At 35.7% G+C, this 15,267-nt stretch overlaps 1 protein-coding gene across 3 annotated transcripts; it reads right to left on the reverse strand.

The window, feature by feature from the left end:
- Positions 1 to 4,990: 4,990 nt before the first annotated feature.
- LOC104101553 (histidine kinase 5) lies at positions 4,991 to 14,950 on the reverse strand. 3 transcript variants are annotated; one of them, XM_009609029.4, is made up of 13 exons: positions 14,431 to 14,950; positions 12,599 to 13,522; positions 11,193 to 11,249; positions 10,785 to 11,012; positions 10,406 to 10,499; positions 10,102 to 10,308; positions 9,498 to 9,628; positions 8,533 to 8,582; positions 7,714 to 8,075; positions 7,477 to 7,580; positions 6,077 to 6,877; positions 5,568 to 5,720; positions 4,991 to 5,349 (listed from the first exon to the last, which is right to left on the reverse strand). In XM_009609029.4, the coding sequence occupies exons 2-13, from the start codon at positions 13,322 to 13,324 to the stop codon at positions 5,227 to 5,229; spliced, it is 3,036 nt and encodes a 1,011-aa protein (XP_009607324.1). In that variant the 5' UTR covers positions 13,325 to 13,522; positions 14,431 to 14,950; the 3' UTR covers positions 4,991 to 5,226. The 3 variants fall into 3 exon arrangements, with proteins under 3 accessions (XP_009607324.1, XP_009607323.1, XP_070038552.1); XM_009609028.4 differs by having other exon boundaries at positions 14,330 to 14,950; XM_070182451.1 differs by lacking the exon at positions 14,431 to 14,950 and adding an exon at positions 13,701 to 14,270.
- Positions 14,951 to 15,267: the final 317 nt, after the last annotated feature.

Raw genomic sequence — 15,267 nt, forward strand, 5'->3', positions numbered from 1 at the left:
TCGCCGGTATGCTATTGCATCTGCAGTCCCAACTGGTAGAATAGATGTAGGCCAATAGCCTGCACAACATGTAAAATATTAACTACGGAATACTAGGTTAACGTTATAAGTATACCAAATAACATACCAGTGCCTCGTGCATCCAGGTGTATGGAACGTACTGACCGCCAGCGCGATGAACGGGATTCCCGACGAAAAGTCGGGTAACGTTGCGGTACCAGTCAATATACTCATGTTCACCATCAGTTCGGTCAGGTGGAGGGGGCGGAATCAGGTCATGTCGCTGGTCCCAAGTATTGATCTGTGCCTCTAGCCATGCCACATATGTCTGGTCCACCCTGGAACGATCATCCCACTGGTAATGTGTCATATGCCAAGCGGGCGGTGGAGGTACAAGCTGCGGTCGACCAAACTGGCGAAGGACTCGCTCGGTGGCATGATGCTCGACAATATCGAGACACATCAATGGGACAGAAAAGCTCCACATAATTCGGCCGGTCGAGCAATAATCGGGTAAACCAGTTATTAGCTCGTCGTTGTATGGCCTTCAAATAAACTATTAAGTAAAAATAGGAACCGTGAGTATGCGCAACACATATAAAGCCAGGCCAAGTAAACTTAAGTATACATTTATCTGTGCGCCCTCCAGCAAATCCAACAAATCCCTGCAATAGGGGAGATTATGTTGAGACTCATACTCGCGTCCATATCCTCGCCTATCAACCCACCTCCTAGCTAAAGGGAGAAACGAAGGTGGTGCATCCGGAGCGAAGGGTGGTAGAGGTGGCTGCAATTGCAGGAACCGCTCCCAGGCCGTGATAGTGGCCTCGCCAATGGACAAATGAAATGTGTGTGTCTCCGGTCGCCACCGCTCTATCAAAACCGTGATCAACGACCAATCCAGCTGCAGTTGAGGATGGAGATGGTGGGTCCTAATGAAGTCCCACATATCGTCTACTCTTCTGGCGCGGAACGTTTGGGCCAATAATTGTCCCTCCCATATGTAGGAAGACTTATGCTCAGCATGTAGCAATAGTAGCTCTAGCGAGGCAGGTCCGGGACGCAAGGGCAGAACCTCCATGACGACTACTGTAAATTGAATAATATTAATTACATTATTTTTTTTTCATTGCTTAAATATATTGCAATACCTTTAATATTAAATTTTATTCGATCTAAAGTTTTTGAAAAGTTAAAAATTTGGTGATTTGGAGCAGAAACGAGCAACCCACTACGAGATAACGCCTTAGCTAGGATGTGGGACCGAGAATCTATACTTTTTGTGGGACCGATGGGCTACACTCGAGCTTTTTTTTGTAAACAATGGGGGGACCGTTGTTTGTATTTGTTTAATGGGGGAACGAGACTGGTTTGGTGGGGAAGGGGACTGGACGGCTTTTTATGTTGGTATAGCGCCTTATATTAAGACGTTATATTATAGCGTCTTAATATAAGGCGTTATACCTTCCCGCTCTTTTAAGTTTTAAATATAGCGCCTTTTAAAAGGGCGTTATACCTTCCCGCTCTTTCGGATTTAAAGTTCTTCTGTCGAGACAACATTAATAGCATGTTTGGCCAAGTTTCTCCAAAGGCCAAAAAGTGCTTTTTGTTTTCCAAAAGCACCTTTTTTTTCTTAACTTAAGGTGTTTGGCCAAGTTTTTTTGGGGGAAAAAGTGCTTTTGGGAAGAAGCAGAAGCAGTTTCTGAGAATCAGAAAAAAGTAGCTTCTTCCCAAAAGGAAGTAGAAGCAGTTTTGATTTTTCTTCTTACCAAAAATACCCTTAACAAAATATAGTATATACCAAAATAACCGTTAAATCTAATACTTAGGATATGAATGTATAAGTATTTCTTCTTATTTTTAGGATATTTTTCTAATATATAGTGACTTTAAGAGTGAATGCTTTTATAATTGTAGAATAATTTTTAATATATTTGAATAATATTAAAAGAATTGAAGTACTTTTTAATTTTATTTTCATATTTAATTAAATAAAATAAAAAGATTTAATTATTGCATGTAATAACAAATTTTTGAGATTATTTATTTACTTATAATATTAACTATAAAGTAAATCTATTCATGTCCTTATTCGTAATTTGATACTTAAAAGCACTTTTTGAAAAGGTTGGTCAAACACAAATTATTGCTCAAAAGTGTTTTTCAGAGTGATTAGTCAAACACAAACTGCTTATCTCCAAAAGTACTTTGTCAAGAAGCATTTTTTTTTAAAAAAAATCTCAAAATAAGCTGATTTTTCCAGTTTGGCCAAACAGGCTATAAGTCAAAGTACAATAATAATTGGATCAACCAATAAGTATTGGTTTTCGATAATATTTATTTGATTTATTATTAAAAACATTTACTAAAATAGCTGCATATTATTAAAACTAGGGATTAGATATTAGTCATATATAATATTTCAATACCAAAAAACCTTTACGGCAAGCGGAACAAATTAAAAAAGGCATTAGATCGATATGTACAAAAATCAAGATTTTCAACGTGCAAACGACGTACCTTACCAGTTGTATTAGAGATTGGAGAATGTGGTGTGAAGCTGACGAGTCTCGAGTTGAAAGAAGACGAATACTTTATGTATATATACAAGGAGCAAGGAATAAAACTTTTATATATGCACTAACAAGGGAAAGGAATCCACACGAGGCACTAGTAGTATTAGATGCCATACCAGTATAATTTGGTGTAAACATTTTATATGAGTAAGTTTTGACCGAGCATGAATTTGTTCGAGTACTTGCCAATTAAGGTGCCAAGGAGACATTTCTTTAAATGATGTAACGAGGAAATAATGTAACTTCACCAACAAGGGTTGTGGTGGAGTGGTAAGTACTCCTTCATCTTTAACCAGAGGTTTCGTGTTCGAGCCATGGGTATGGAGTCGCCTTTGTTAGGGAGCGCTATATGGGACTTCCCGACGCGAATCCAGATTTAGTCGGGCCCCAATGCAGGTACCGGACACCGGGTGGGAAACCAAATAATAATAATAATAATAATAATAATGTAACTTCAAGTAATGTAATAATGTAACTTCCCTTTTGAGTTATTGTTATTTGTGTAATTATAATTATAATTTTCTAGATTATCTAGTCAAATTTGTATAAGATTTTCTTTTTATGTGATTTTCATGTCTTTCCCCTATATTTAGTCTAATTATTCAAATATATTCCAATCAATATTTACTACTATATACTTTGAAAGAAAAAGACAAGAGTGGTAAATTTTGCTATAGCTTTTGCCTTTTAGATAGGGGTGGCAAATGGATTGTTTGGGTTGTATTTGAGTTGGTCAAGATGGGCTGACTCATTAAATGGGTAATTGTCCAACCCTGCCCAAAGTTCATTTGGGATATAAGATGGGATGGGTCAAGATGGGCGAAACAATGGGTTGTAACTCAACCCGCCCAAATTGACCCAAATCTTTGCAATATTTTCAACTTTTAAACAAGCATATATAAAAATTATCTTATGTTTTGGAATTAAAGGTCAATTCATGTCAAATGATTTCTTTCCTCAATTTGGATTTAGAATTTTATTTGATAGTTCCTCATCTTATGGTGAAAAACGAATTCATAAAGAAAATGTTTTTCAAATATGCAAATCAACCAAACATGAAAAAATTAGAAAATATTTTCCAGCACATGGGTAGGTAGAACTCTAAGATTGAACATTTTCATTAATCAAGGTTGGGGATCATCGTGGGTCCATTTGGGCTGATGGTTTTTTAAGGGGTTAACTTGGGCTAGCCCAAAACAACCTATTTTCAAAATCATTATAGCCAAAACCTATTAAAACTTGGGCGGGTTGGGCGGATCAAATGAGTTTGGGTTAGCTTTGCCACTTTTATGACTTTACATTACTCTAAAATGCAGGGGCGGCCCGACGAGTTTTGTGGAATAAAACTAAACTTTATTAGGGGCTTTAACTTCTTTCTTTTTTTTAATTATTTATTTATTTGAAATCTATTTTTCTAGTGTTTCTTTGTTACAAAGTTATTAATAATTTTCTTATAATCAATAACTCCTAATAAGTCTTTCTTAATTGGCAATATAGTTAATCCATTTAATCTTTATTGAAACATTATTTATCTCAGGTGGGATTTTATCAATTTTAATTTTAAAAATTTCTTTCCGCTGAAACGGAAACAAAAGTTATTACCATTATTTCATAAGTAATATCGGCATTGGAAAAAAGGATCAATTTTTTTTATTTGACCAAGTGTATCAATTAAACTGTTATCTTCTAATTATACTATTTTTCTTAATATTTTTAATTCCAAAAATAAATCTAAACCATCAATATCGAATTAATTATTATGCTTTAAGGAACATTCAAGATTAAGGCAATAGTTTTACAAAATTTCATCATCTAGTGATCTTAATCTTTACCGCTAAATAGAAAACCAAATATATTTTCGTATGCTTCGAATTGTTCAAATATATTTTGAATTAAAAAAAATAATTTTGTCTACTATGTATACAGTAATCAATTTCCAAAGGACTCTTCGAAAGATTTTGAGATTTTATTATCACATTCTTATCAAATTTGTACTTCCTATATATCATGCGTTTTGCAAATCATTCTTCTCTATACTTGTTTAAAAAAAAAAATCAAAACTTTTTCACTTCACAGAACATTTAAACTTATACATAACCTATTAGGTGTAATAAATAATAGGGCACCCAAAAATATGGGCCTAAAGCAGTTGCTTTAATTGCTTGCTAAACTGTTTCAAAAAGTGAAAGGGTTCTTGTTTATCCAACTGGGAAACGGTTAAGGAGATCAAATGGAGTTTATTCTTTATTATCAACACGAACAGAAGTAACAAATTGGAAACAACATCAGTTAGTATACTATTGCAAATCCTGGTGGGGTGAATATATATGTATTTGAAAAAGCTTATAAGTAATATACACTGTCAGTGTAATGATACATAATGATGCTCGTAGTTTATTCCCTCTTCAATGGAATTCATAAAAAACCTTTCCATTTTTGTTAAAGTCCACATCATCAGTTTCAGATGGCCGCTATGAGGACTAGTAGAGGAACAAAAGGCCGACTATTAATGTACATTGATCATTCTGAACAAGATAACTAGTTGCATAGCAACTTGATACACTGATTACAAAATTTCCTAACACATTCATTTTTTTCTTTTTTCTTCTTCTTTTCCTGTACAGTTTGCATACATTTACAAGGAAAGATGTCATGGCAGATACTGTTGAAGACACTCTTTTAACTTTTGGAATGTAACTGGCTTTGATACAAAAGAGTCCATACCATTTGCATAACACTCTTCTGCACTTTCTGATAATGCATTGGCTGTCATCTGCAATAACGTAAACGAGTTTCATCAGTAAGCAGCAGCAGCAGAGAATTAACCGGAAAAGAAAAGCAATGCATGAAACGATGAAAAAACAAGCTAGGAGGCTAGCCACATAAATGTCCTAGTATTTGGAAGCTTCAATATGTTAGGAATAGCCTGATATTTTTATTTTTTTCATTTGCATAAACAGCTATATATGCATTTAGTGTTTAGACTCTTACTGCAATGATAGGAATCCGCTTCCCACTTCCTTGTGAAGGAGACACCTCTTCATCAATGCCAGCATCCTTTGCTGCGTCCCAGTTACCAGATTCCTCAAATGATCGTATCAATCTTGTAGCTTGAAGACCATCCATGACTGGCATGCACACATCCTGCACAAAATAAAAAATAGCATTATTCGAGTCCCTGGATAATGTTTGTTACCAAATTTAAGCTGTTAATGCATGTAGAGAACAAGAAAGTTTCTGTTTATAGGTACGTCATCTGCTGCAAATATTGGACAAGACAGCACATTGTCATCTGGTGCTACATTTCTTATCTGGATACTTATGGACTGAGAATGTGGAAGTCCCAAATCTGAAGCTTTTCTTATTTAGATGTTCAAGGACTCTCATTTTAACTGTGCAATAGATGGGATACTAACATGACCAAGAAACATGCATGTGTAGGAGTATAAGCCACCATGCTACATGCTTATAAAGCTTCGCCAAAAGAAAATCAAACATACCATTAGAATGAGGTCATAACTGTCGCGTTGAACAGCACGCACAGCTTCTACTCCATTATTCACTATATCTATGTCATGACCCAACTGCTTCATCATCGACCGTGTTACCATCACAAGTATTTTGTTGTCTTCTACAAGGAGGATATTGGGTTTTGTTGAGGTTTTTAAAGTCTTTGCAGCATTGCTAGAAGAGCACTCAGAACTTCTATCAGGTTGTTCCTGCAGCTGACTTTTTTCTATTTTCTCTGTAATTTCACCTTGATCTCTTTTTGCATCAGTGGACGTTAAACAAGGGGTATGGAAGTGATGATCTACAACACCATTACTCGTTTGCTCTCTACCGGACGTGCTTGGGTTGCCAGAATTTCGGGAGTGTCTCAACGAAGACTCAGGCTCAGAAGATGTATCAACAGCATCAGCTACTGAACATGCATCTTCTACTGAACCTGTCTCTTTTGATGTATTGCTATGGGAAGGGAAAGAATAGGAGTTCACTGGCAACCCGTTACTCTTATTCGAAGTGTTAAACCCAAAACCGTTTGCTGATAGTTTTGTGCCTCTTCCAGAACTGTGTGAAGAAAACAACGAGCCTAAAGTGCGCGGTTGGAATTGGAAAAAGCCAGAATTTATATCATCATCATTTTCTTCGGAAGCAGTATCATGATTATCTATTTCGGAGAGTTCTTCATTGTCATCCGAATTATCACACAAAGGCGAAACCGTGTAAGGTAGAATAAATGTAAAGGTAGATCCATGGTGCTCTTTGCTGGATACAGTCATATGACCTCCCATAAGCTCAGCCTGTTCAATTAAAACATGAGGGGTCAAGGTAAGTACTAATATCATAGACACTTCTGCTAAAGTCATGTCACCATAAGTGAAAATTGTTATGCCCTTTAGTGAACGTAGCCATATTTACGGGATCATAAAATGATGCTTGCTAAGAAAAAGCAACTTTATTAATCCAGATGAACCAAGAAAACATAAAAGGTTAGGCATTGTAATATAAAAGGCCCCATGACTCCATGTGAGGGATGTAACTTCACAATTTGCCACTATATCGGGAAATTTAAGGATATTACAACAATATCCCACAAGCGGGATCCCACAAGCGGGATCTGGGGAGGGTACTATGTACGCAAACCTTACTCCTACCTTGTACAGGTAGAGAGGCTATCTACGATAGACACCACGGCAAGCAAAATCACAGTATTAAAGAAGAAGAAATATAGTAGTGAAAGGAAAGTTTAAGGATGTTATCATAGATAATGTTATGACTCAAAATACAAGAAAGCTAAAAATTATCAAAGAATATCGACTTGAATACTAGTTGATTTGTCCTACCAATAGGCTCTTTCTTTAGTAATTTTTTCATATTATTGAGTAAACACTTCAATTACCAGTTGTTTGCAGATTGCCAATCCTAGTCCTGTCCCACCATACTTCCGAGCAGTATCTGCTCCAACTTGCATATATTTCTTGAATAGAGTGGGTATTGCATTTTCTGTTAATCAAGGTAAAACTGGCTTAGCAACAATAGAACCATAATTTTTAAAATTAAATAAAATAAAGAGCCAAGTTATGGCATCATGAATATGCCAACAGACTTAAATAAGAAATGCAGAGTTTGTAAGTACCTGGTATTCCAATCCCAGTGTCGTAAACATCACAACGTATCCACACAGTTGTTTCCTGCTGGTTAGAATCATCCAGTTCATCTTCTATTGAAGCCCCATTTTGTTCTGAATAATTGCACCCCCCATTGTGCATCCGACTTTCATTTGCACCATCAGCATCTTTGCATCCACCAGAGCCTTTTCGAACAAGGGCGTTGTGAGATGGTGATGTACAGTTATCCTCCTTCCATATCTTTGCTGAAACCTTTGAATTATCAGAAGCCATCCTCTTGTGGGATCCTTGTTTCACAAGAGGAGATGGCTCGGCAACCACATATAGCTTTATACCAACCTTTCCCTCATGAGTAAATTTTATAGCATTGCTGGATAACATAAAAAAACTACTTTAGTGCACCTAAGATAAATGAAAGGACTACACATAATGCAGTGATAAGCACATATCAACATTTCAGTAGTTGTGTCGCGTTACATGAAAAGGAGATCCAAGATGATGAACTGGATGAATGAAGCAAAGGTGGCATTATAGTTGTAAGTATCTTATTGATTCATGAAAAGACAAATATTAAGTGTTTCTCAACAAACAGAAAGAGAATCTTTTCTGGTACTTTACTATGAAATAACAGGATGCCAAAATTTGGGATGCTCAAGTAACAGAAGGATGTCCACATTTCATTTCTTTCCACTGTAGAGATATCTTTGATTTGCAGAGAACGAGAACAAGACTAAAAAAGAAATAAGAACATGCAGGAGATGTTTCAACTAATGAGCACTATAGCATGAATGATCTAGCACCACGGAAGCGTTCAGCAACCAACATACCTGATCAAGTTCGTGAGAATCTGGCGAATTCTTAGTACATCCCCAATAACCTGATTTAAGGAGAACTCTTCAGTAGGAAGACCATAAAAATAAACTGGATAGATAATGAATTTGGGGGGGAACAAGCTGTTAGACATGCTTTTATTAGGTCAAATTTCTAAATCATAACTGTGAGGAGTCCAGGTCAAATGGTCAACAGACATGTACACTGTTTTCCAAAGCTTTCAACCGCTCCTATAGCACTCATCTCACTCAAATAGTTGCAAGAATAATACAAACAGAAAAGCTATTCCTTCAATTGGATGCTCATCAGTGAATGACAGTAAGGTTGGTCTGGTATGTGCAAAAAGAACACAGATGATGCCTGCTAGAATTTTGGCTTGGAATATCAAACACGGCTGCTAGTCATAATCTTCTACATATTGCTAAAAAGTTGAATGCTCATATTCATGTTTGTTACATACTAAATTGCAGGTGAAGGTATCTCCAACATTTTGCCAAACTAGGAATAAAAATTGAAAATATAATCCTTACAAGAAATCTGGATTGAGGAGTTCCTGGGCAGTCAATAAGTTAGTGCAATCACTAAGTCCATTTCATGATGCTTGTTGTTTTTAACTTTGAATCAATTCATAATCTCCTTGAGTTGCATTCAATTATAATCGAATAGCTCCTGATTTGGTACTAGTGCAGTTCTGATCTATGAAAAATAACTCTACGCCCAGAAAAAGCAACAAAACTCTTGCTTTGACTTACTTACAAGCCAGAATAACAAGATGCCGAGGTGCTCAATCGGGTTCAGAGCAGAGACCAAATAGTAATTTATAGTTAATAAATTGTAAAGCAATAAATAATATGAAACTGATATCTTTCTGAGCTTTTTTTGGTGTCATGTTCTTATAAATGGGGTCGAACAATGGGGCGAAGTTAACATCAACGTGAATAATTCATGGTAGAGTTCTTACCTCAATAGGAACATCTTCAGAAACGTGTCCTTCCAAAGTTAACATTTTCTGTAGTGATGCTGCTGCAGTTTGCAAGACATGCTTTACAACCTCCCTTGGTCGGAATTTTGTGGCTTCCAACTTCATTACTCCTGAAGAAGAATTATATAATTTCTTTCTTTCAGTACGATCAAGTTACTCGAAGTATATATAACCATTTAATGATAAGAGAAGAAACAAAATCACTCAGACACTGACAAATGTTGTTCATGTAAAATTCCATAGAGTTAATTAGCATATCACTGAGACACTTGTGTTATCCAAAAGGAAATCTAAACAGAAAAATTGTTTTCTCAAATTTGCAAACTACCTCTTGTCCAAATAATTATCATATCCTTTTCTATATTCTTATTTCTTAAACTCTTCATCTATTGAACAATGTCCTTCAACTTTCCAGCTAAGTTTGTAAATCAAAAACTCATGAAATTCATTCCTACAATAGACAGTGAAAACTGGATCTACACCATTCATAGCAACATCCACATTCTAATTAACATCTAGGAGATAGCGTCAAATTCTTTAGCAAATACTGCAACATAAGAGAGAAGAGGAAATGAAGTTGAACCTGATTCAACTTTGGAAAGATCAAGGATATCATTTATTAGTTGAAGAACCAAGTCTCCTGAAGATAACATTACATTCACAAGCTGACGTTGTTCCTTGTCCAGTTTTGTGTTAGAAAGAATCTCGGTCATGCTGACTACTCCTGACAAAGGAGATCTAATCTCATGAGACATGGTTGCAAGCATTTGTTTTGCTCGCATTGTCTCCTCTGCAACAAATAAAAGAAGATAACATTAGTGATGATTATTCTTCTAGCAGCTGACTCCACATATATATACATAAAAGCATATAATGTGCAAATGAACCTGTTATGTGAATAGTTTTGTTAAGTTCTGTCTCCTTGGCCTTCTGTACAGCTATCTCTTCTCGTAGCTTTGCCATTCTTTCTCTTTTCCTTACCTGCAATTTGATCATTAACATTGCTACTGCGCTTTCATAAATCATTCACCATAAATACGTTGATGATAAAGCTCAAAGAGTTAGCAAAGAGATGCAGAGAGTCTTATATGGAACAGACTTGGATTTTGATAGAAAGGCAGAATTACCAACAAGAGTTACTAGTAAGAAATGCAGACCATTGGATTTTGATGATAAAGCTGAAGTTTTGAACAAAATAATTCAAAATTTCCTCGGAAACATTATAGCGGATACCAACAAGAGCTACTGGTAAAGAATTTAACTCACCTGATCAGTTATCTCCATTCCCATATAATTTACACCAATGGTCTCTCCTGCCTTACTGAACACAGGTTCGACATATATTAGAAAGGTCTTTGACCCAAATAGTCCCGTATCGAATGTAATTTCCCTCTTTGCCGGTATTCCTCGCTCCAAAACCTCTTTTTTGAAGTCTTGAGATTCCTTTACACCAGCACCAGTAAAGATTTCTACATCTGTTTTCCCTATGATATCCTGAAAGATAAGTATGATTGAGGAAAGCATATACCAGATTCTAAAAGACCTTTATAAATGCCAAAGAAGTTCCTCAAAGTGAACGAATGAGTAATAAGAAGATACTAACTCCCCTCCAGAGAGAATGAGCAACCTCACATTTTCTAAGGAGAAGTTCTATAGCATATTATGTTAAAATACCTCTTCACGCAAACTTGGGAAATGATTGTAGATAAAACGATAGCGCAACTCTTTATCCTGCACCAAAGAATATTGGAACACTTAGTTTCTTCCAAACATATGATGTCAATAATGAATATGCCTTCTAAATAGAAGGAAAATGATAAAGAGGTTAAAGAAGATTTGGAAGTGGTCCAACTACTGGTGACAAATGAGGACAATTATATTTAGGAAGAGGGAATCGGGGGAATGAGTAGAAGGAAAAAATTCATCACCCCAATTACTTCTAATATCTAGCAGAAAAACTGATCAGATCATTGAAGTATGCAGAGATATCCAATTAAACTTTGTTTCTTACAACAATTGAGGAAAGGGAGATAGACTGTTTCGATGCTAACTACGTGTAGCTTGCATTTTCAAGTACGACCAATTGGACTATGCTGGAAGCCAGGACTTTCTCACACTTGCGACTGATGCAAACAAACACTAAAAGACATTTTGAGTAGGCATTTAAAATATATATGCAGAAGTGATTCCTCCATTATCTGGCTTAAGTTTAATCAGAAAGGCCATTTTGAAGAAGTCTACCACACAAGCATCAATAGTTAAAACTTCTTTTCCTATTTATGATAGTAGGAAATGCATGGTTTTAGTAAATAAGGTAACTGGTATTTAAATCATTAGGACAATGTGAGAGCTTCTTATGTCCCCGGGATGACAGATGGTAGTTGTTAGTAGTGTAGCATATGTGTTTGCAGTCTGCAGCTCCTATACTTGACTTATCCATTGTTCGAGTAGTATCTAAGGCTCAGGCACAGCTTTAGAAATGACAGTTCTAAAAAGTATGTTGCTAGACTTTCGCAAATGATTTGCGCAACTCATTTACTCTCCAGCCTGTGTTCTGTCAACTGTTTACCTAGGCTTGTAGATTAATTAATTGAGTTGCTTATAATGATGGGGAAGAAAATATCAAATTTATTCACAGAGCATGACTTAGTTTGATGGTAAAAAACATCATATCATGATTTGATTTTGAAAATCATTGAGGAAGATACAACATATGTGAAGCTAATACTAGGCAAGAGCAAATGAAGCTGATGTCCCATTAACTCAGAGAACTGTAATAACATACATGATAATGTTGGAGCAGCCAAATTTAAGACATAGCTGTCTATTCTCTTCATCTGAAAAAGAATTCCATTTTGCTCGGTAGCTTTAACTACTACAAGTAGGAAAGGTACAGAAATTTACATACAAAAAAATGGAAAGAACTAGAATGGAGAAACAAAATTAAGAAGAGAAAATAAGTCTGGTTAGAAGTTTGTAAAGCAAAAGGATACAACAAGGTAATATCTACAGAACTATATAACATGATTTTGGGAGAAACGTTAGGCAAGGTCAGCTAATCATTCTTAGAGAAAACTGACCTGGTGGCCTATGACAACCGGTGCATTCTGGAGGACAAAATGTAAGAAATTATCTGCTCTTTTCAGAACCTGAGATAATTCTTCCACTGGAGAGGACTGCCTTTCAAGTTTTTCTATGCTTTCCTGCAATTTCTCAAGTAGTGTCTGCTCCCTTTGAACGCTCGCTTCCAACAACTTCCCCAAATGTTCAGCTCTCTGCTTCCAGTACTTTATGCTGTCATACTCAGCATCTATTTCTAGTTTGTCTTGAACTCTCACATCATTCCTTTTCCTAGGAACCTCATGGAATATGTATCTCTTCAATTCTTCATCCAATATAGAGATTGGACGCTTATCACCCCCATATCTTTCCTCCTCGAATTGATACTTCTCCAATATCTCCAATTTCTTGAGCTCTGATTCTTGTTGTTGCTTGCTAAGACTGTCAAGCTCTTCTCTGAGTAGCCTTACAGCATTTTCCTGCTTATATTCCCAGTTCTTTACCAAGTAGGCCAACTGAGATGACCCTTTTTCGCTATAATTAGTAAGTTCGGAGAGGCGCATGAAATCAACTATTGTGGAATCCTCATTGATTGTAACCTCCTCCAACATATCTTGATCTAGTCCTGGATTATCTATATTGAATTGTTTTCCAGCTTCATTCATATCTTCAGGCCACATCGACGAAAGCATTTCCATTTCCATGTCCATGTCATCTGCTTGACCACTTTCCATCTCGCAAACCATTTTAGACTTATTCTATGTTACAATCAGAAAGTCAAACTATTGCTGAACTTTACTCTCAGGATACAATTCTCGCATCTGAGCTTAACTTAACTGAATTTTCAATAAAGATCCTCAACACGGAGAGCTATAAGGAGAATGAGAAATTGTTCTAGGCGCATGTGACCATTCGAGATCCTTTTGCTGAACTGCTTAAAAAGGCTGCATACAAAATGGATAAGAAAGATGAGTGTATTCATTCATAATTGGAAAAACCAATGTGAGACTCATGTATCAGTTGAGAGGCAAGTGCAACAAAGAGCAAATAGATGAATATACACATAATCAATAGGATATATACAACAGATAATACCAAATTGCTGGCCAAAAGCCACTACACCTTTCTTCAATAGAACAACTAAAAGCTGAATCTCTCTGAGAAATTTCCACAAGCATTAAGAAGGCTTCATCTTTTAAGATCCAAATATAGGAAGTGAAAAGTGACAGAATCATCAGCAAGAATTTATTCCAGTTTGCTTCATCACAAGTCACCAATGAAAAACTTCAACTTGTCAAATTTTTTCTTTTTACAGCAGAAGCTAGTAAAATTGTTGGTATATCATTGATTTGAAGCAAAAAAATCTTCTGCAATCAAAAGCTAATGTTAATTGTTGAAGAAATTATCAACAAACTTAAGTTATGCATCAACATGAGCAAATGATTCGTATGGGGTAGCAAAAGAAAAAAAAAATCAACCCTTTATTGCAACCTCCAACAAGAATATAAAGAATACTACAATTCAAGAACATAATTGAGGTGGGACATATACTTAATGCCTCAAAGATTAATAATTCAGATGAGAAAAAAATTGAAAAATTAGCCAACTTGGATTCATCAACTAACTCATAATACAATGAGCAACTCAAATTGCCTATTCCAATGAAAAATGTGCTAATAAGCAATGCAAACTGAGATCAAATTTCACGTAACACAGATACCAAAGTCAACTAAATGACTTAAAGTTGTCACCTTTCTTTGTTTTCAAGAATTCTTGAAACTTTCTATTGAATCAGAACAAGAAGAAGAAGAAGAAGAAGAAGAAAGTTGGTTGAAAAATTTCTGAGTCACACCTTCTCTCCTTTTCACTGTAGATCTGAAAGAATCTCTTGAAAGTGCTCAGTCAAAGATAAAAATAATACCCCAAGCCTTTGGACCTTTATGAAGAATGTTAAAGGAGACCATGTGAATGCAAAGAGAAAAAAACCACCAAAAACCCAAAAAATAAAAATTTTAAAACAAAAAATATGTGGAGACCAAAAGAAACAAACTCAAGAAGCCATGTGCGTTTTGTAAGTCTACTTATTTTCTTATGTTTGTTCCTTTCAATATTTTATAAACAACCCCTCATCACATTTCTCCAAATCCTTCCTTTTATAAATATGTCTAATTTTTCGAGTTAGATTCATAGTACTCTTTTTTTCATCTCAAATATGAAAATCGAACAACATTCAGTTTTATGTGCAATTTCAAGAAAACTCTCTTAATTTTTCTTTCTCTCTCTTGTTGTACTATTGTTTAAACAAGAAATGAATCAGCTGCTAGTAACTATAATATAGTTGTAGGAGTCGTTTTTTTTTTTTTTTTTTTGTGGTGGCAACTAACTAGACAAAGAGGGGTCTGCGTATTCTGTTTCTTGGTTTTTAAATTTGGAGAAGACGGAGGTTGTTCCCCGCCTTTTACGAGGTGACCTACTTTTAAGGCGCGTGTATCTCACTATCCATCTCTTTGGATGAGTCAGTTTCTCTCTGTTGTTGACTTGTTGTACTTGTACGTAAATGTATTGTATATATGCGTTGTCCAATGATTAATATGTATTTACACCAAACACCTTATAGTTTAGGTCTTTGGACACTTCACCCCTCTCTTTTACTTTTTGCCATTTACATTTCTTTTTGTCAAATATTAAT

This window comes from Nicotiana tomentosiformis, chromosome 8, assembly GCF_000390325.3.
Source record: "Nicotiana tomentosiformis chromosome 8, ASM39032v3, whole genome shotgun sequence".
Lineage (NCBI taxonomy): Eukaryota > Viridiplantae > Streptophyta > Magnoliopsida > Solanales > Solanaceae > Nicotiana > Nicotiana tomentosiformis.

Coding starts and splice junctions, on each gene's coding strand:
- LOC104101553 (XM_009609029.4), bottom strand. CDS start 13,324: ATGGTTTGCGAGATGGAAAGTGGTCAAGCAGATGACATGGACATGGAA. Junction 10,500..10,784: donor GAATGGAGATAACTGATCAG/GTGAGTTAAATT, acceptor ATCAAATTGCAG/GTAAGGAAAAGAGAAAGAAT. Junction 6,878..7,476: donor TGGCAATCTGCAAACAACTG/GTAATTGAAGTG, acceptor TTAATTGAACAG/GCTGAGCTTATGGGAGGTCA.